The sequence below is a fragment of the Athalia rosae genome, chromosome 3, assembly GCF_917208135.1.
Source record: "Athalia rosae chromosome 3, iyAthRosa1.1, whole genome shotgun sequence".
Classification (NCBI taxonomy): Eukaryota; Metazoa; Arthropoda; class Insecta; order Hymenoptera; family Athaliidae; genus Athalia; species Athalia rosae.
In genome coordinates this window covers 16,111,267-16,131,719 of record NC_064028.1, presented here as the reverse complement: position 1 = coordinate 16,131,719, position 20,453 = coordinate 16,111,267, and the positions used below count along the sequence as shown (strand labels likewise).

General features: G+C 40.0%; 3 protein-coding genes across 4 annotated transcripts in view; 2 read left to right on the top strand and 1 right to left on the bottom strand.

Annotated features, from left to right (window-relative positions):
• Positions 1-3,774: 3,774 nt before the first annotated feature.
• On the top strand, positions 3,775-9,382 carry LOC105690397 (tyrosine-protein kinase hopscotch). Its single transcript, XM_012408160.4, has 13 exons — positions 3,775-4,110; positions 4,190-4,485; positions 4,617-4,976; positions 5,090-5,293; positions 5,373-5,650; positions 5,760-6,096; positions 6,228-6,387; positions 6,466-6,587; positions 6,733-6,886; positions 6,972-7,290; positions 7,345-7,658; positions 7,782-8,119; positions 8,210-9,382. Exons 1-13 carry the CDS (start codon positions 4,009-4,011, stop codon positions 8,523-8,525), a joined length of 3,300 nt encoding a protein of 1,099 aa, XP_012263583.2. The 5' UTR covers positions 3,775-4,008; the 3' UTR covers positions 8,526-9,382.
• On the bottom strand, positions 8,931-15,412 carry LOC105690402 (peptide-N(4)-(N-acetyl-beta-glucosaminyl)asparagine amidase). 2 transcript variants are annotated; one of them, XM_020854902.3, is made up of 7 exons: positions 12,359-15,412; positions 11,882-12,196; positions 11,328-11,704; positions 11,011-11,214; positions 10,651-10,825; positions 10,132-10,554; positions 8,931-10,010 (listed from the first exon to the last, which is right to left on the bottom strand). In XM_020854902.3, the coding sequence occupies exons 2-7, from the start codon at positions 12,098-12,100 to the stop codon at positions 9,447-9,449; spliced, it is 1,962 nt and encodes a 653-aa protein (XP_020710561.2). In that variant the 5' UTR covers positions 12,101-12,196; positions 12,359-15,412; the 3' UTR covers positions 8,931-9,446. The 2 variants fall into 2 exon arrangements, with proteins under 2 accessions (XP_020710561.2, XP_012263597.2); XM_012408174.4 differs by lacking the exon at positions 12,359-15,412 and having other exon boundaries at positions 11,882-12,350.
• An 88-nt stretch (positions 15,413-15,500) lies between these two features.
• The window catches only part of LOC105690391 (SPEG neighbor protein-like), a 40,009-nt gene continuing 35,056 nt past the window's right edge, over positions 15,501-20,453 (top strand). The window contains exons 1-2 of the mRNA XM_048653282.1: positions 15,501-17,699; positions 18,471-18,631. Of these exons, the coding sequence (XP_048509239.1) occupies positions 17,660-17,699; positions 18,471-18,631 (201 nt within the window). The 5' untranslated portion in view covers positions 15,501-17,659. The remainder of the gene's footprint in view (positions 17,700-18,470; positions 18,632-20,453) is intronic.

The following is a 20,453-nucleotide window of genomic DNA, read 5'->3' as shown; positions in this document are numbered from 1 at the left end:
TTTAAGCGCCAAGTCCGCGCGCATACGAGCAGCAGCGACGGATCTTGGGGTTTTAATTCTCTTTAAATTCCTGAAAGAAAATCTCTCAATACATATTCCCACCACCAATATCAGTCAAGTTTTTAAAGCGCCTTGCAAGATGGCAAGTCACGCTAGTTATTGTTTTAGAAAAATTTCTTAGGACCCCTAAGGACGGCACATCATAAAAAATACAAACACAGATCATGCGATTCCTCGTCCCCGCGCTATATACCCGCGCGAGCGGCGTCAGACTTGGAATATTGATGCTAATGGAAATCGAAGAAATGCAATTTTTAATCGCATCCTTCTATTTCAATTAACATTGGGGAGTGGGAAGGAGAAAGGTTTACAAATTTGTGGCGTGACGGTCGGCGATCCTCTTCGACGCGAAGTCTTCGAGCTCAACGTCCACCTCACTTCCATGCACCACGGCTGGTACGGAGAGCAAGGCGGACGCATTTCGCCCATTCCAAGTGACCACGAATATTACAGGGAAGCAAAAAACTCAATTTAATTCAATTTGTCTGGTTAAGTTTGTGGATTATTGAAAAGAAAATGATCTAGTAGATCTCAGCAAAGAGATCTAAAAGACCGCGTGGAGAGACTCATTAGAGAAATATGGAGTTCAATGTTGCTCAAAATCAAGCAATGGAATTTGATAAACTCGACTCAATTGATCACTTGGAATTGCTGTGGAAAGAAAAGTTGGACTTCCGATTCCTTGCCTACCCATTTTGTTGAGCCCACATCCCACCCAACGGTTAAAACTATTATTCGCATACACACTGCACATAAATGCCTTCGCGATGCATGAATTTACCTATACCTGCCTTTCACCTATATTTATCCAAGAAATGATTTTACTGACGAAAACCCCGATTCATACTTGCGCCGGCGCACCGAGAATTCGATCTCACTCACATCTCACATTCATTGCCGTGGTATCTCGTTCAAAAAACTTACTGTGGACCTGTTGTGTGTATAGGAATATAAAGGCTGCCCACGCCCCGGCCGAAGCCGTGATTTATTTAAATTTCGAGAAAAGTGCGTTTGTTATCGGTCTGAAATTTAAAAAACATGTATGATCTTTGGATGAATTTAGTAAATTTACTCTTGACAATTGAAATTATTTGATATATTGATAAGTTCAATAGAATTGATTGAGAAATATCATCAGTAGAAAAATGAATTTGATTAATCTCACATCTATTCATCAAGTAAGAAGAAGTTAAGGGCTGAAAATTGTGTGTAAGGGAAGAAAATTCCTGTAATGATTAGACATCCTGTTATAGTTCTAGTGAATTTACTTATCGGTACCTAAAGACGAGTTCAAGTTGGGTTCAAATTGAGTTGAATGAATTGAAATTTCAAGCATGCAAATAGATAAAAAACAGAGATCAAATTCAAAATTGGTTCAGCTAATGGCTGACCATCAAATTTGAGACTAGATGGATTTTGACTTTTCGCGAAATCTATCCAATTCAATTCCTGACGTACCTGAAAAAGCTGAACCTATGGCAAGGACCATCGTCCACACGACAAAATTTTATTACCGATCAGTGATAGACGCAAACGAGATCGATCACCGAGGATTACAGAAAAATTAAAACTCGCGTGAGTCGGTTGAACGACGGTCTTCACCGTTGCATATGAGCTGCGCACTCTTGCATTTTAATTTTATCAAAGTTGCGATTCATCTGAATATTTCATATTTGACGGACTAATAGTTGACTAATTGCTGAAATAACTGATTGACTAATTAATAAACTGACCGACTGACTGAATCATTTATTGATTCTTCTACCGATTACTTTTAAGGAAGAGTTTTATGTTTGATGCTACAGGGTGCAGATGCGCTATGCTCAACAACAACAAACCCTATAATTACCTGATATAGTAAAATCGAAAACCAGGGTACCGCCACGCCACGTGACAAAAAGGGAAGGGAGATATTATAAAATTATATAAAATACAACGACTCCAACGCCAGCGTTCACCATCGCGTGAGCTGGCAAAGAAGTCGAGGAAATTTAACTGCGCTCACCATCGCTGCCGGTACCAAGACCAGACCCGAGCCGGTTCCCAGGTCTCGGGGGTCCTGGATTTTACCCGGATGTCTCTGCCTCCCTGATGGCTATAGCTGTGTAGTAGGTTGAAACGTTGTAGGTTGAATGCAATAAGTGTGGTTTGATGGGAAGTTGATGCGATGCTCCAGATTCGTCTGTAATAAAAATTGCAGAAATTTCTGTATAAAGAATTTCAGAATTTGCAAAAAATGCGATAAAGAAATATTCAAATTTCAAACTCACCAATTTTTTCTGAATCCGGCGAATATTAGAAATCCGGTTCAAGTAGCTATCGGATTTTCTTCGGAAAATTTCAATTACAGAGATTTTTCACTCTACGTTGATGGTCGACTATCACTTCGCAAGAATTTTATCTAAAACAGAAGATCAAAACTTTGATTATAATAAATTTCGTATACACCAGCAACACGAATCAAGGGATTCGGAAAGAGTTAGCCGAAAAACGATCTAATTTCAGACTCACCATTTTTTTCCGAAGTCTAGTGAACAGGGACCCGCTTTAAGAAATTTCGAGATCCTTCTCAGCTGTATACTGCAGGTTCGGAGTTCTGTAATTCATAATAAACTATGCATCAAATTGTAAATAGAATGAAAACTGTATGTGTGGCGGTCGTTTATACCGAACCTTATCGAGCGGAAAGAAATATTTTCACCTCTATTCGGTTCTCTAATGCGCAGTAAGGTTCGAATAAGCGAAAATAATTGCATGTTGACGCCAGCAAATACGAAAAATAACGTTTAGAAACAAGAGAATGTCAACCCCAGATCAAAATACTAACACCACGCGATTAGTTGTTGTTGCGAACCAGTTCGAACGGGTGAACGAATCGTAACGAGTCGAGCCGAAGGTGCCCGATCACCAAGGGCACGAAATTCCGCTGCAGAGAAATTAAGAAAAAATTAATGATATCTAAACTCACAAATTTACATAGCGGAAAGAGCGGAGATCCGGTACGAATGCTCCCAGATATTTGTCTGCACAGATCAAGTGGATTATGCACTTCAAGTTCACCATGAAGAGGCTCCAGTTGCGGCAAGAATTCAAAAATTATTCACAATGGTCACCGGCTTCGACTTGTTGCGTCCCGTATCACCACTATTATAAGTTTTATCAAGCCAATTATTCCCTCAGACGAGTTGGGATTGTTCGAGTCACTATGCGGCCATTCGACACTTGTTTTAGGATCCGATATCACGACGTATTATTTGGATTAGCCACGAATTTAGCGGCGACGTTGCGACGACGTTACGGAGACGAAGTAGATAACTGGAAGTTCAACGTAGTAATGGCGTTGCCGCACAAACGCTCGGTATTTATACCAGCTCCCTCATGCCTACTGAGCGGGCCAATCAGGGGCCGTGTAGAGGCGCGCTGTACCTCGCAACTTCCACTGACTTTGATGCGACGTATCACCATTTTTAATGCGTTTAATTCAGCGGCGTTTTACACGTAATTAATTTGGGATTCTTTAATTGATTATCCCAAGTTTCAGAATCTTTTAATATCAGGTATAGTTAAATTCACAAGTTACGTGGAGATCAACTAGACGATTCGAAGTACGACACGCAAATGGCACCGAGCGCCAGCGCTCTGTGAGGGCTCCCTACTATTCCTACTAGTGACGTAAAGATGCCCTCTATTACCCATAGTTTAAAACGTGATATGTCGGCATCGTAGATCGATAGAGACTACAAATCGGTTTCTATTCCTCCATGTCGGTATCAAACCTCCAGCAAAATTTTCAGTGGACGAGACAGCAACTAGGGATTGAAGTTGAGAGGTGTCAACCAGAGCTAGTGTCAACAGACCTGTGAGTTCAATGCGCACCATAACCCCAAGATGCGCGGACAGTGTTTATCACAACAATAATAGATACTGAATAAAGTAGCCTGTCCTGCAATGGACGAGGAAAAAGTGGCTGTAATTAATTTGTCCACTGATGCCAAGGTTATAAATGTTGTCTATCTCTCCGAATGGACGGCCGAAGATTTATGTATTAAGGTATACTTCGAAAATTTCAATTGTTTACTAAACCTGCTCCAATAATTAGAAACTTCAGACAAATTTTTTCATTGTTCAGGTCTGTAGACAGATCGGTATTGGTCCTGTGTCAAGGCATTTGTTTGCATTGAGGAATCGATCTTCTAAACTGTGGTTCCCTCCGGGTCATAAGCTCGAAAATGAGAAAGCTAAGTTTGATTTTAGACTAAGATTCAAACCCTCCAGTATCCAGAGGTTGAAACAAATTGATGCAAAAGCCTATGATTATTACTTCCACCAAGCTCGTGCAGATGTTTTGGATAACAAAGTATCGGATATCATCTATGAAAAGCATAAACGTGAATTAATTGGACTGGGAGTCAGTGATATGTACAGGTATACCGTCAATCATCTACCAATAGGGTCAAAAAGTTTTTTCACGCCCAACTTGATTCAGAAAATTTTTCTAAATTAGAATTATCTCAGTTTGCTAGCAGTTGATTGATGGTTGTATATGCCATTTACAGAGTGATGCTGGAAAAAGATATACCTAGAGAGATCGTCGAATCTGATTACAAAAAATACATTCCCAAGGAGTGCATAAAGCGTCATTCTTTTTTTATAAAAAAACCGATACATAATGCTCTAGGGCGAATTTCCGGTCACGATGCCTCGTACGTCAAGGACCAATATTTAAATCAATTCGAATCTATGGCGCCAAATTATCTTTCTGAAGAGTACAAAGCCCTAATGGACAGGGGGATTGCCAATCCACCGCTCAAAGTCTTGCTCAGAATAAATGCCACTGAAGTAACGTACACTGAATCAGAAAACAACATTGTTGAGAACTTGTGTGCCATAGAAGACTTATGTTTTGTTTCCATCAGGTACTTGATTAAGATACTCAATGAAATCATGACATTTTTATCATACTAGTTTCATACACGAAATGTATTCAAATGTTTATACAAAGATTCTAATTTATCGTCCGTTTTTCAAGGCAGGATAGAACTGTTGAGATATCTAGAAAGAATGGGATACCATCCTATCTGAAATTTGGCACAACTGCTCTGTTACTATCATTCGTTTCTGCACTGGATGGATATTACCGTTTTGCTGTCAAGTGGACATTCAATTTATGCAAAGACGTTATAACACCAAGTTTAGATCGGCTTTACAAATTAAGGTGTCACGGACCAGTTGGGTGAGAATCTTTTCGAAATTATTTTTCCTTGTTCGGAATATAAATGCATTATTTCTCACCATTCTATATTTTATTACAGCGGTGAATTTTCATATGCAAAGTTAGAAGAGAAACGAGCAAATCGGCCTGGTACATTTATTCTGAGAGAAAGCGAAACAAAATATAATAATTATTATTTAGATGCATGTGGAAAAGATGGCAAGCCAAGAACGAGAAAAATTGAGCAACTAGGCCCAGATGAATACATATTATCTGATTGTGTACAAAGATATAAATCCCTTGGTCAGTTGGTTGCACTGCACCAAGACCCTGAGAGTCCACTGTACCTGCGAGACTGTCTACCACCTTCAGAATACGGTACCCCCAATTGCGTTATTAAAATTCATTGCAGCACTGGAAAACTAATAGATCGAATCATCAAAACATTCATCAGTAGCGGTGAAAAAAGTTTGTTTCATTTCTATAGATAAGTCATCACTCTTGATTTGCGCCGGAGAAGGTGGTAGCAATGATGTACCGGTTGATGAAGAGATAGTCTCAGCTCTTTTAGACGGCGGTCCACGTTGTATCCCACCTCATCAATTACAAGTGTACAAAGCACAGCCATTTAGTAAAGGTTATGAAATTACCTCGGATTCTAAACCGCCCACCACTACCTTATATAGAGCAATGTGGAGAGTAGCTAAAGGCAAGAAACTTGAAGCTGCGATAAAAATTCTCAAGGACGAAGAGAGAAAATTAACCCGCGAGTTTCTTGAGTTAGCAGGAAAGTGGGGTCAGCTCAGGTCAACAGCATTAGTACGGTTAGCGATTCTGTAGTTCACATAATAATCAAGATCAATTTCAGAAAAAACTACGTAACTATAGACATCAATGAAATCAATGATTCGGTCAATTCGTTTGGACATTCAAATATTGTTTAACATTCACACAGATTATACGGTTTGACTGTAGCACCAGCCATTGGGATGCTTCTTGAGCTAGTGCGACACGGTCCACTAGATGCCTATATGCGGCTGCCTACCTCGCCGGCAGTGACAACAGCTCACATGGTAGAGGCGGCTGGTTGTCTTGCTACTGCTCTCTGGCATCTGGTAAGAGCATAATTTTTTACATTTGGCTAGTCAATGCCGATTGTTAAGTTACCCTCAATTATGCTCGTATGCTTATAGGAGGAGAATGGGGTCGTGCATGGTAATATCAGATGCAGAAAGCTTTTGGTACATAGACATAACGAGAACAGTTTGCTTGTCAAATTAGCAGACCCAGGCATCTTTAGTTATACCCAAGCAGAGTAAGATTTTTCTTGTACCTATAAGCGTGTAAAACATTTTTTCAGTCTAGACGTGATGTAAAACTTTGACCAATTTCATCCACTTCTTATAATTATTTTTCGGGAAATATCTATTAGCAAGTCAATGAAAATCTAATTCTTTTAGTGTGCACTGGTTACCACCTGAATATTACGGCAATCCGGAACTGGCAAAACGTAGTTTCCAAGCAGATGTATGGGCTCTGGCAACGACTTTCTGGCAAATTTTCTCTCGTGGTACGCCTCTGCCTACTCATCGCGACATTGACTCCGTCAAAAAGGTACACAAGTTCATCCACTCGACATTCCAAGGAATGAGTTTGCTTTAGAAATCATCTATTTTTGTGATCACCTGGTAACTTTCAGTACTATTCAAGTGGAAAACGACTTCCGATGCCGGCTGGTTGTCCCGGTGAGGTTTATAAGTTAATGTTAGAATGTTGGGGAGAAGTGGGCGGTCCTAGAAAACAACCGCAAGCAATAATGCGAGACATCAATCAGATCGGACATCAAGTTTACAATCCGAGGCAAATGCACGCGTATGAAACAGCGTTTCCCAAGCCCTTTAATGATTCTGGAAATGGCAATGCAGAAGAGGAGGAGGCTGATTTATCTGACAGTGAATCCCGTGCCAGTAGTTTGTTTACTGATCGGACGAGCCTTGCTTGGGACGATGGCGATGAAGGTATGTAGCAGTTCTCTATATTTCTGGCATGGGATTAATTGGTGTTTACTATAGGTGGTATGGGATCTGGAGAGGCTGACCAAGATTGTGAAGAATTAACGGCCTATCTAGACCAGTTAGCAAAGGGAAATTGTGGAGAGGGAGGTCCATTGGGCCAAATGCAGAGCATTTTTGAGCTTGATGCGGACTGTAATGTAATACTTCAGGGGCGGATAGGACAAGGATTTTATGGAGAGGTGTACAGAGGTACGCTTGAAAGAGACAGCAAAGATGTTGGAAATCAGCAGCAGGTTGCTGTTAAAAAACTTAAGACAAAAGCTTTGGAGGCGGACTTACGTGATTTTGAAAGAGAAATATCCATCATGAAGGTACGTTCTCATATCATACTTCTTCTCATACAGTGACACAATTTTGAATTGAAAGATTTGGCAGGCCAGACTGATCTCATTCTCTTGCGAGCTTTTCAAGTTAATCCAATTATTCAATTTCAGACCCTGAAACACCCAAATGTTGTAGAAATCCTTGGAGTTATATCCGAGCCAGAGGTTTGTTTAGTGATGGAGTTTGTGAAACATGGTTCACTGCAAAGTTACTTGGCAATTCACCGTGAGACTCTAACGCACAGGAGATTACTAGGCTTTGCCCTGAACATTGCAACTGGAATGGATTACTTGGGTCGTAAAAGTATCGTTCATCGCGATCTGGCTGCTAGGAATATCTTGGTGGCAGGTGAAGATCGAGTAAAAATTAGCGATTTCGGATTGGCACAGGTTACTGGAAAAAACGATTACTACATTTTACAAACGAACCGAGACCTCCCAATCAAATGGTGAATAGATCGATTTTATATGTTTTTAAATAAGACCGATCACACTAGAGTATCGAAGCTAATTTGTGCATTGCACTCGCACTTTGACAGGTATGCGCCAGAGAGTTTGAGGAATGGGAAATTCTCTACCAGGTCAGACGTTTGGTCTTTCGGAGTAACGATGTACGAAATGTTTGGGCTGGGTGAAGAACCTCGAGTTCCTGGAGTTGGGGAAGATGGTAGCTCTGGAGGGGGTGCCGAACTATTGGAAGCTCTTGAAAGAGGGTCCAGGCTGCCCTGTCCACCTACGTGCCCCCAATCTGTTTATGTTAAACTGATGTATCCTTGCTGGCATCTCCACAGTCATGAACGTCCTGATTTTGCGACTCTGTGCAACAACATTCAAGATTTGTTGACGCAGTACTAGAGGAGTTGCAAAAACGAATTTTTATCGGTGTTAATTATTGTGAATGCGCAAGCAAAAGGTGCCATAATTTTTTATATAATCTTAATGGTAGTTTTAAGATAGATACCATGAAATTTTAACTACAACAGCTCTTCTCTGGCAGATTTTTAGTAACTAATTGAACTGTGTTACACTAAGAAATCGGTCTATGGATGTCTAGTACTTTTCAACAACTGAAGGTAGTATAGGCAATTTTATACATCCGTAACTGTGGTTAAATGTGATGAAAATTCATCATTGCTCGAATTTCTGTCGTAATTCGTAATAATTTTTACGTGGAATAAGCTATATCAATTGAATTCTTGTTCACAATAGCTTTACAGCGGATACCTGTGCATTTTTTACGATTTACAAACGAAACGTTAGTTTATATTGACGTACGAGAAGTATATTTATTGATTTTTTTCCACAACTATTGAAAATCATGACTCTTGCTATTGCTTTATTGTATAATAATTTAGGTACCATGTGGAAGTTTTTCATGTACCAAAGAAAGTCTGGATCGCCATGAATTTTAATATGTTATTTATGCATCTACTTGTGGGAGATATTTGCGATATTCCCATTATATAGTCTTGCAATCGTAGTTCCAATTTATACATGCTCAATACCTCAGGAGGTCGTACAAATGCATGATTATCAATTTATTTACAATTAACTCACAAATCATGTGATAAATTATCCCTATACAACGAAATTGTCAATTGCTGTGTTTTCGTATTCGGGATTTTGGTCTTTTTTATACTTGTAGGAAAAAAAAAGTTTGATTGTTCGATATATTACATGAATCATGTATAATAAATGTTTAGTCAACTTGATGTTTGTATTACGTCGTATCAATTCGAATCTTCGAACACCAATTTGACCTTTGATTAAAATAGTTCAATTTATCTTACGCACTGTAATGTTGACCACCATAGAATTGTCCGTTGCATCTAAACTCTGACGAAATAATTGGGCGTGCTGCCACGCTAAGTCCTTATCACCTCCACTTAGCACAGCTGATAAACTAATTTTCCAAGCACCTCTTAGCTGATCTGTTTTGAATTGTTCGGCATTGATGACGGACATTACTCTAGTTTTTCCATTTTTGTAAAATCCTTGGATCTTCCATTCAATGCTTGCGTTGGAAAAAACGGCAGTGATGGCCCGAAAATTGACTTCATCAATCTCACAGCTCGAATCTGATAATTCGAAACTCCACTCTATTTTTCCACACTCATTGTCCGGGCTACGGGCTAGGTAAACCATTTTCCAGTCATTTTCGACCTTACGGAACATTCCTCCACTCACTTCATGGATACCTTTTTCCCAGCCCATCTGCTTCTGCAAAATTCTTTTACTGCTGTCAGTTAAAATATATTCGTCTGACGATGCCGTATAACTGAAGTCAACCGATGCAATATCTGCAGGAATGCGCCATACGTAGGATGAGCTTGAGTCAACCTAAGGAATCAAATGAAGTTCAAGAAAATTATTTTGATATTGAATAAAATGAATTAATTTATTTGATGGAGCCAACGACCCAATCAATATCTATGAAATTTTCAATGGTATTGCTATTTACTTTGGTTTCATGCCGAGCCAATCTCCATGCAAGTGATCCAGATGTTCTGCCTTCATAGTTGTCGGTATTACTTTTATCTCTATTTTCATTTCCGAAATGGTAAGTTATCAGCTCCACTAGTTCTATGAGGGATCTTCGTATCAGATACTGTTGTCGTGGAATTGAACAACTAGTTCGACGTCGCGTGTTCGTTAATGAAGTCAAGAATGCTAGTAAACGCGTCTCGGAACACAGATTTCTTCTTTTCATTAGAGTTTTTTGGTCTGCCGTATATCTCCAAGTAACGTCTTGGATTTCGTCTTTGGAAAAAGCGAAAATGTAGCTCAGCTTTTTTCCCCAACCTTTCTCGTAAATTAGAGGACGATCCATCACATTTTCACACGGATCTGCATGTATCCATCGATTAGCAGCCACTGACCATATCTAAAGTAATGATCTCAATGTTGTAGGTGCCAAAAACTAAATGCCAGCCAAGAAAAACATAAGGTCACAACATGTAATGAATTCATAACAACTTACCTCCACCCAGACATGGTCAGTGTAATCCCACACAAATCGGGTATCATACCCCAGAGAACGGCAAATCAGTGCAAATGTATTCGCCCATTCTCCGCAGCGTCCTTGTCTGGTACGGAGGAGAAAAGTAGGATCCGAATAGCGAGGAAATTCGACAGTGTTGGCGCATGTTTCGCATCTGTTTGCCGGGCATATTTGGACATTTGTTAGTCACTGGGTAAGAGGGTTTAAAAATTGTTTTTCTGAATTCAGTATTTGATCTACTATGGACAAACATTATTTTTATGATATACTCATTTTTTTTTATACACAGCTTAATGATATGAATAAATTGTCTCTTGTGAGGTAATGGGTTTTACAAACCTATGAATCTCGATTCTTGATACACCTGCATTTTTGGAAGGAATTACTTTTTGGAATGAACACTTTTCTGAGCACTTGGTACATTCAGGATTATCCATCCATTTGAAGAATTTTTCTTTGAACCACTTCAAAACCTCAGCAAGAAGTAAATCTTCCATAGAAATATCTTCCACTGACTTACTATCACCGGTTGCCTTCACATCTCTGCAATGATGTATACATTGAACCAATTGTTTCACCTATGGTAGACCACAACTGTAATCATTTTAAGGTCATTCCAGATGATTTTTATATGATGGATTAATGCTTCAATTTACTTTTGAATTAGCCTCATTTTCTCCATTGCACTAATCCGCAAATCTATTAAAGGGACAACTGCTCTGGCTTTTTCTTGTAGCTTCTCATTCTCATATTTCAGAACATCAGAAAAATATTTTTCAATCTGCTGGAAAAATGTTGATTCCTGTGCTGAGAAGCTACCGTTGCGTCTAATTTCAGAAGTCATCGATTGAGCAGCTGGAGCTCTCGGTTGTGCAACCTCCTGACTATTGTTAATACGATTCAGTGGATCCGGGCGTTCGACTGCTGGCTGGACTCCTTCCACTTTCTGTGTTTGGGGCTCAGAAAGAAGACGTCTGAATTCTTGTAAATTGGAGAGAGATGCATTTTCTGGTAGCAGCAGATGATCGTCTTGCTACAGAGATAAAGACAGTTCTTTGGTGGCTGGTCTTTGATAATGTGGGACATATGTTACTTGGGAATAAAACATATTTCATGATTAATTACAGATTAATTCCAAACTGAATGCAATCGTCCCTATAATGGACGAACAGATAGGTGGATTGAACAGAACTGATAAAATCTTGCTTACTTCGACAAATCCAATTTCAAATAGACATTCCATAGCTCCAACAGCAGGTAGAAGTTTGGCTATAACTGTAGGATTGCTAAGCCGAACTTTTCGATATTTCAGATCATTTGGATTTTTAATCACATTATTGCAAAGTTTTACTAAAACGCAACAAACTTCCGAATAAATGCTGGCTTCATTTTCTCTTAATAGATTGAAACATCGTTGTAAATTATTCATTGTGTTTTTGGAGCAAGTTTCTCGTGACAGCTGTCTAACCTTTACGTCAAAATTGAGCAAACGTCAGATAATATGCCAACGTGGTCGAACATTCACCTAAAAATTTTCAGAAGATACTCAATACATCGGAATTTCTGAATTCACGATAAAATACATAGATGATTCTTTTTCGTAGCGTCTTCACTGTATATCATCAACAGGCAATCACACTTGTTCGACTTAAAATGATTCAAGTCATCGTTAATCAGCAATGAGTACCTGGGTAAAAACGGTAAAAATCTCCCACGTCGAAACTGCGAAATGTTTCAACCCCTATTTGTCCTTGTATATGTTGGATGGCGCCACCGATCCGAATCGATGACCTTTGAAGGTGATAAAATAAAAAGCTCTTGGGCGGCACCCAAATCCAACGCTGGAGGTTGTAAGCACGGATTATGCCGCCACAGAGAGTATAGCTGCATACACAGTATTACAGTCTGACAATTATACGGATAATCCTGCCATATGAAAATGTTGTTAGTACGACCAAAAATCGTGGTCATATTATAAAGCTCGAATGATAATGGGTACTCTTATACCATACGTATGCGCTTTATGTAGGTATTTTTTAAGTCTACCGACTACTTTTATGAACGAAGTAACTTCTGGTACAAAATGCGACTGAAACTGTACAATTTCAGGCATAATTAATCCCTGCATACGTTATTACTCGATTAGTAAATTGACCATTGATAAATAACCGTTAGCGCAAGGTGTTTGGATAAAGGTCAAGCTGTTTTACTTTATATTATTCGGGATGTAAAAGGCTGCATATCCGCCGTGGTGCGGATTATATATGTATGGAATAATTAATAGCGAATTTAATCGGAATCCTGACAATATTTCATAACATTTTTCATTACGTTCCGTAGAAAAGATTACTTTTTACGAGTGTTAGTATGAAATTGGGTCGTTATACCAAAACCGAGCTCGCCATCTACCATTTCCGAGATTTTTTTCGTCACTCTCGTGCTGCATGGACCACCCCATTCCGCGTCTCGGACAAATCCGTTAATAGTTGTCAAACAAAGTTTCACAAGAAAGTTGACCGGTCGTCATGATGTGACTTAAACGGGCTTAGTTGCAAAGTTGAACGAAGAAATGGCAACGACTTTACTTTTCGTAAGTAAAGATTGAGGTATAGATATTTTCCGCAGGCATTATGTTACAAGTATATACTTACCTATATTGGGGAGGAAATTCGAAATTCCGATGAAACGATTTTCATTTTTAATAAAAATAATAGCCTCGTTGGCTGCGTCGCCGAAAACGCGTACAGATTACTTAACGACAAAATTAACTCGTCCCAGCTCCCTCATTTTTCCCCGGTAGCTTCGCAGCCGTGCAATTAGCATTAAAACCGAGATTGGCGATAAAAACGACGAAAAAGTGAACGGGGAAGGAAAATATAAATGCAAAAATCAAAATTTATCGTGCATCGAGAGGTAAAAACCAAAATGAGGAATGAAGCCTTACAAATGCGCTGTGTTTGCAGGGGTGGATAATCAACGGTGTGATGAAAGCTTTCACCTTCAATTATTTATTAGTACGAACATTGCACGCGCAAACTTATTACCGCAATCGAAAATCAACACTAATTAATTTTCAATATTTATCAGAAGAAAGCTCTGATTAATTGTCGGAGCTTATTGAGTATATAGATTGTTGCGTCGTTCGTTTGATCGGGGGTGAAAGCATGGTGTGGAGAGTTGCAAGTCGATTCAATAGTAGAGAGGGAGAGGGCAGAAAAGAGAGAGAAGTTAGGGAGTGGAAAGAAAAAGCTCTCGGTATTATACAATCGGTGTAGTTAACGGGGAAACGAAAATCGTTTTTTTTTTTAATTGAGCCGCAAGATTTTCCAGCAGCTGCACAGACGCTATAGACGCCATTTTCAATTGCGGCTAGACATGGCGCGGGGGTTGGGAGACTCTGAATTTTCCTACCCATAATTATTTATTCGTAGAGCGCGATCTGCTTTTCAAGCAGCGACTTTTCTCTCCATTTCTGTATCCATATCAAAAGTGTTTCCACGCTTTATCATAACTTCATTATGCGTTGCGTCTTGAAAATAGTTGAATAGTTATATCCGACATACCCTTGTGCACATATAGCATCGTGCTGCATCGGTAGTAGATGTAGTTTTATGCAAATACGCTTGCATAATATATACATACGTATGAAAATACAATATAACGTGATGTCAATGAACACGAGCTGCACGCACACGGGAATTTACTACCGCAGAGTCCGGTAAAATGGCGTTAAAGTCAACGCGTTCAGCAACAAGTTGTAGTACCACGCCTCAGCTACTATAATAACGCTGTAGCAGAGGTGCAGTAACTATAAAACCCGCACGTTCGACGAGAACAAAAGAGATATACATATATACATACCTATATCTACGAATTTCTTTCCGCTAATTGCACACTTTTTCCAATAGTTCGAACGATTATTCCTGCTGCGTTTTGTTGATGTTTTCCTCTACTTTCTTACAACCTATTATTCCCTATAATCCTTACAAGTTATACACCTACAAACAAAAGAAAACTGGGTGATACGATCGAAGATTATCGGTTGAGTATCGAAATCGTTCGACTAATTTCGCGTTCGGTATACCGGGCAAATTAATTTGTTTAAAATGATTAATCGCAATTGATTTAAAACGTACATGTGTAATTATGGTAATTGCGTCTATGAATTAGAGCCTTGGATTGGGCCGTGCTGCAGTTGAGATGAGCATTTAATCATCGAATGCAAATTCGATTAAACGATGATCAATGTCGCCGAGGTAAAAGTGCTGTCGCAAGTTTTAGCTTGCATCTGTCGATGACTGTACATCGAGGCGCCTGATTTTTCAATTTACGGGTATCTTTGAGGAATTAAAAGATCGATGAACTCGACCCGTCGCGTTTGTCCCACCCCTTTCGAACGGTCAATCAATATTTGCGATGCTAACAGCTATAACAAACTCGGCGATACGATGAAATTGGTAAAGTTTCACTTCTTACTTATTCTTAGAGTCTGTATGTCGTACACACGGTATTCCTATACGCGGATCTCTTTGTACGGCCATGTTTCTTCAACCTGTATACGTATATTAAAGTACAAGCTTTGTGTTGCAGTTTCAAATAAAGTTTGAAGCTTCGAAGTAAACGCAGCTGTTAGCTATGCAAAGTAGCTACAAGCTGTCTCGTATTTGGAGAATTCAATATTTGAGGACACTTCGCCATTGTTATTATCATCTACTTTATCAACGTGGCGTATTTCACGTTCAATTTTTCATTTTCTCTGGTCCCGAACTCGCCGTATCCCCCCCCCCCCCCCCCCCCCCCGTACGTTTGCGTGCGAAAGCGCAGCCCGCAATAACCCGGTGTAGGCATTTCGTGCATCGAGTTGCGAGAGACGAGCTAGCCGGCGAAACGCACTTAAATCTGTGTCAGGTTACTCTTTATTCCTCCATTTTCCGTCCCTCGTTCTCGCTGCGCTTTTCCCTCCTTCTTCATTTTCCCTCCTCTTTATGTACGTCGTATATACCGTGAGATTCGAAGCTCGCGGATGGCGTTTCCCCCGGGGTGTCGAGATTCGCGCGACGTTAGGGTAACTTGGTAACGCGATACTAGAGCAGCTCCCCGACGCTCTGTATATAGCTGGGTTTTCTCCTCGTTGCTCTCTCCCCTCCTCTCTCTTGTCTCGTCTATACAATCTCTTCTTCTACGCGCCACCCTCTCCGCTCGGAACCCTCGCGTGCACACCGGGTGTCCCTCTCGAGATACGCAAAATTTACCTTATGCATGTGCTGCCCGCAAACCTACCCGCCCGTCGTAAAGAAAAAATTGGAACTCGCGCGCGGGATGTTCATGTTCTATTCATCTCGATCTGGTAAATTTACGCATGCATACCTAGGTATGTGATATCGTACGTACATATATTTATGCACTACACATGGACCTGGTGCACCTATTTCTATGTACTATAAATGTGTGCGATGTGGAGAGACGATATAGAGGAGCCAGAAGGATTGGAAGAGAACCTGCGCCTGCGTCACTTCCCCGGGGCCGAAACAAGCCCGTGATATCAGTCTTGACTCAGCTTCCTCCGCGGTAAATACCGTGATAACCGGTTATCAGGAGATGTACGTTTGATCGTCGGTTGTTTATCTCGTGTCTGAAGGAAAAAAAAGAGTAACTATATAGTTTCGCGACAGGTGAAACAGGGGCGGGAAAATTACGTTCAATTTTACCGTTCGATTTTTATCAGTGCGTCGTTCGGGCGATAGTTATTAAAATAGTTGAAGTAGGATTCACATTTGTGTAAATTTTTGAATTTTGACCCGAGTAATTCAAAGTGTTCCAGACGAATAAGTTGTGAAAAAATGATGTGCGGATCTCCAACGAACACAGAGATTTGAAGGTTCGATGGATGCGTGTTTTTAATAGATGATTTTCAAAGTGAATGACAAAATAGATGAAAAAAACAAGCGTCAGAGCTTCGAGATACGAGGATTTGAAGTGTGGTGAAATTGAAATGACTTCGGTAACGTCAACCGCGTGTAAAGTTGCGGGGCATTTATTTTCCCGGTAACTGGAGGAGCGCGGGGGCTTCGGGATAAAGACGTTATAACTTTTATCCGTGATGTGTGGGCTTAAGGGTAACGAGCAACAAAAAGTAGTGAGGGTTTGAGTTTTCACGAGGAAATGTCACTTATCTTTGATAATGTGCTTTTATCTCCGACGATTCTGCAGAACTTTCGGAGTCGTTGACGTCACAGAATTTAAATTCAAATATCCACCCGGGTCTCATTTCCGCAATCAAGTGAAGAGGTGATAGTTCGGAGTCAAATGTCGCTCTGATCAAAGTTCGGAATATTATTCGTTTCTCGCAATGATATTTATCACGAACGATAAGCTTAGTCCGTCGGAGTGACCTTCGGCGGTGTTCTGTTTTTTTTCGATGTAACCGAGTCGAAGGAGAGACAGTTTTTCGATTACATTCTATATAGATAGAAAATAATCTGGAATTGTTATCATTGGTTATTCTTCATCGAGACGATATATATTTAAATGAAAGTTCTACGAGGGTCATTGTCGCCCCGGCGGTTAACTGGAATGAATAATTAACAACCCTTAAATGTGTTTCGCGGAGCGACGGGGTGTGAAAATATAAACCGACCCTCGCGATGTAGAATCATTTATCATTAAATATAAGTCAACTGTGGCTAATGAATTTCTTAAAAGATTTATTTTTTAAGTGCTTCGAAGAAGCCGTCTTCTGTTGGCAGTGTATTAAAATTAACAAAGTGCTGCAACGATCCTTACAGTGAGATGGGGATTGTTAAGGTGAAAATGGGTTGGCCGCAAGGCTAATCCACAGTTAATGTAATCAAATAATATCTTACATATTATTCAATCGAGTGTTTTTAAAAATCATATCCCGACGACCGTGTGAATAACGGCGCCGGATTTTTAAACTGAAAATTCAGTCCACTTGTTTTATTGTCCGTTAAATTATAAGCTGAGCAAAATGAGAAGCTTTTTGCTGATCATTGGACTCATATTTGCCGGTAAGTTCATCAAAATATTCCGTCCGATATCATGTGAACACAAATAACGAGATGATACAGCGGAGTAAAAATCATTCGTTGAAATAACGTTACCCGAAATCAGGAGCGATTCCTCGCACCCAACTTCTCTCACTTTCTTCCTCGATCGCTTTCTCACTATAAAACTCGAATTCGAATTTGCGAAGAATAATCCACAGGGGGATCGTCGATCCATTTCGTCAGCGGAAAAAACGTATAGCCGCAACTATATGTTTCATGTTTTTTATATACCCGGTGGGGGAAAATGTAAGATAAATATTCGCATGTAAGAGAACGGAAATAATAAAAAAATTCTACGAACAGTCACGGTTTCCCCGCAGCGAATCTATGAAACCGGAAATTCATAACTGATCTGAAGATCCAAAATTAGAAATCGATAACTGCGCCGTGGAGTTTCAGTGTCGAAAACAGATGTTATGAATAAAAAAGTAAAAATCGTCTAAAGATCGTCCGAACATTATACGCGTATCAAATCACAGCGCGGTTTCCATCGTAACACATGCATAATACATCATACGTCACTCATATATAGCGCATACATTCATTTCATATGAAATGTGCATGGCATACGCGGTAGTTGGAGTATATATATAATATGAGTGCATACATATTACACACACACACACACGCGCGCGCGTATTGTACACACGGTGAAGTTGGAGGTTTGCTCGAATCGAGTTTGAATTTGAATTTCGAATGGTAACTGAAATTGAATTTCGTTTGGCCCGCAAGGACCAGCCTGGTGTACCGGGGACGACGACGATCGCGAGGACGATTTTGTCCCCCTGGATCGAGGTCCGTACTTCGACATCTCAGCGTCCAACAACGTCACCGCACTAGTTGGACAAACAGCGGTACTCAATTGCCGGGTGAAAAATTTAGGAAATCGAACGGTGAGTTGAAAATTGCATAAAACTAAACACCTGTTACAACGTTGAAAGAAAATGGTGGCGCGAGTGGATATCGAGAGGCTTGGTGCACGCGAAATTCCAAAAGTGAACCGTGAAGATTCGTCGAAGGGGTTATTGCAGCGATTTCACGCTCGGCGACCATCCCTTACCCTCCCATTGTGCAGATCTCTTGAGACATCTCGCAGCTTGAAAATGGAAAATGCTTAGCGACCATTTTTTTTTCTCGATATTCGATTATTTCTCCGCCGAAGCGATTTTGAAGTTTTGGAGAATACGTCTGCATCTATTTATTAGAGAATTCCATCGATCACGTCTACTTTTCGAATGTTTCATAATTTTCCCTGGTCAATTCGCTTTGTAGGGTTTGAGTTGTGAGAGATGTGCACCTCATGAATTTGACACGACGAAAACTGAGTCGATGACAAGCTAGTGAAATGAGACGTTTCGTTATACGTACCCAGGTATGTACATGTACTATATGTGCACATAATGTAGACACGGCGGTGGAAAAGTTATCAATAGGTAAGCAGCGCAGGCTTTTTCGAGCACGGTTGTAACGTTGTTAATTCCGTCGGCACCTGGGTGTAATTCCGGCACGGGGACGGAGGGGTATCACCTTGTTAAGGACAAAGCAGTATGAGGTGAAGAAATAGTATAAGGGTATAAGGTAAAGGTAAGAAGGGGGGTTGGGCGTGGAATGGATTGTCAAGTTTAATTCAAGCGTGGCCGAAAGATCCTTTGTCGCGAACCCGTTGCAAACGGTTTTAAGTACTTTTCTTAATCAAGAGAGGAGAAGGATACGACGAGGTTGTCGACTTATTGTTAGCTCGCGACAGTCACTGCCATGCTGCTGTTGCTACTGCTGCTTGTACTTCAGAGGACAATCTTCACCCTCGTTCTCGCGGAGGTGTTTTGTTTTTTTTTCTCTGTTTTTCTTTTTTATTTTCAAGTCACAGTGTGATGCCAGAACGGTATTCAAAACGGAACATTTCCTGATCCTTATTCTCATTCTTATTATATTTTTATTGCTGAACCGCAAGCCATCCGAGATCTTTCTTTTCAATGTGCGTTAAACATATATAATATGAGCGTATATATATATATATATGTTGATATTACGTGTACGCTATCCGTTATGTAATACATGACTAAAAGTGTTATACTTTTCGGAAATAAATTTTTATGAGATACCGTGTGACGCGAGCGACTTCTTTTTTTTTTCTGTTTTGCTTTTTCCAAACAGTGTTTTTTTTCTTTATACGGCGTATGACTTGGTCTCAAACTTTTCGATACGTATATATATACGTGTTATTTATTACATAACCGTGTAATATCTTTATGTTAATCACATTCGCGGATCACACTTTCCATCACCGACTCCAAACTCAGCTGCTCCTCATACTTTTGGGGTTACCACCCCCCCTCCACCCTCCAGGTTTAACGTAGGCCAAAGTATTCACTATATATACTTCCCTAGTATCTGCCTCGATCCACCCCGGTCTCGACCCATATAATTTTTCTCATATATTCCTCTTCACTTTTTATCTTATGGGTGTATTTTTATTTTGTCTTTGTTTTTTTTTTCATTTCTTTACTCTTATCCCACATAAGCTTATATCGCGTTTACCTCACTATCTATCGCTTTTATTTTTACGATTCCACCGAGGCCGCTGATTTGCTCTTTCAGAGTTCGAACACCAGCGCAAGAAGTAGGGTTTCATTTGGATAGATTCGGATTTCTGAGATCGGAATACATGAGAATAGCATGGGAAACCCAAGAAAAAAAAATGTTGATTTTCGACCC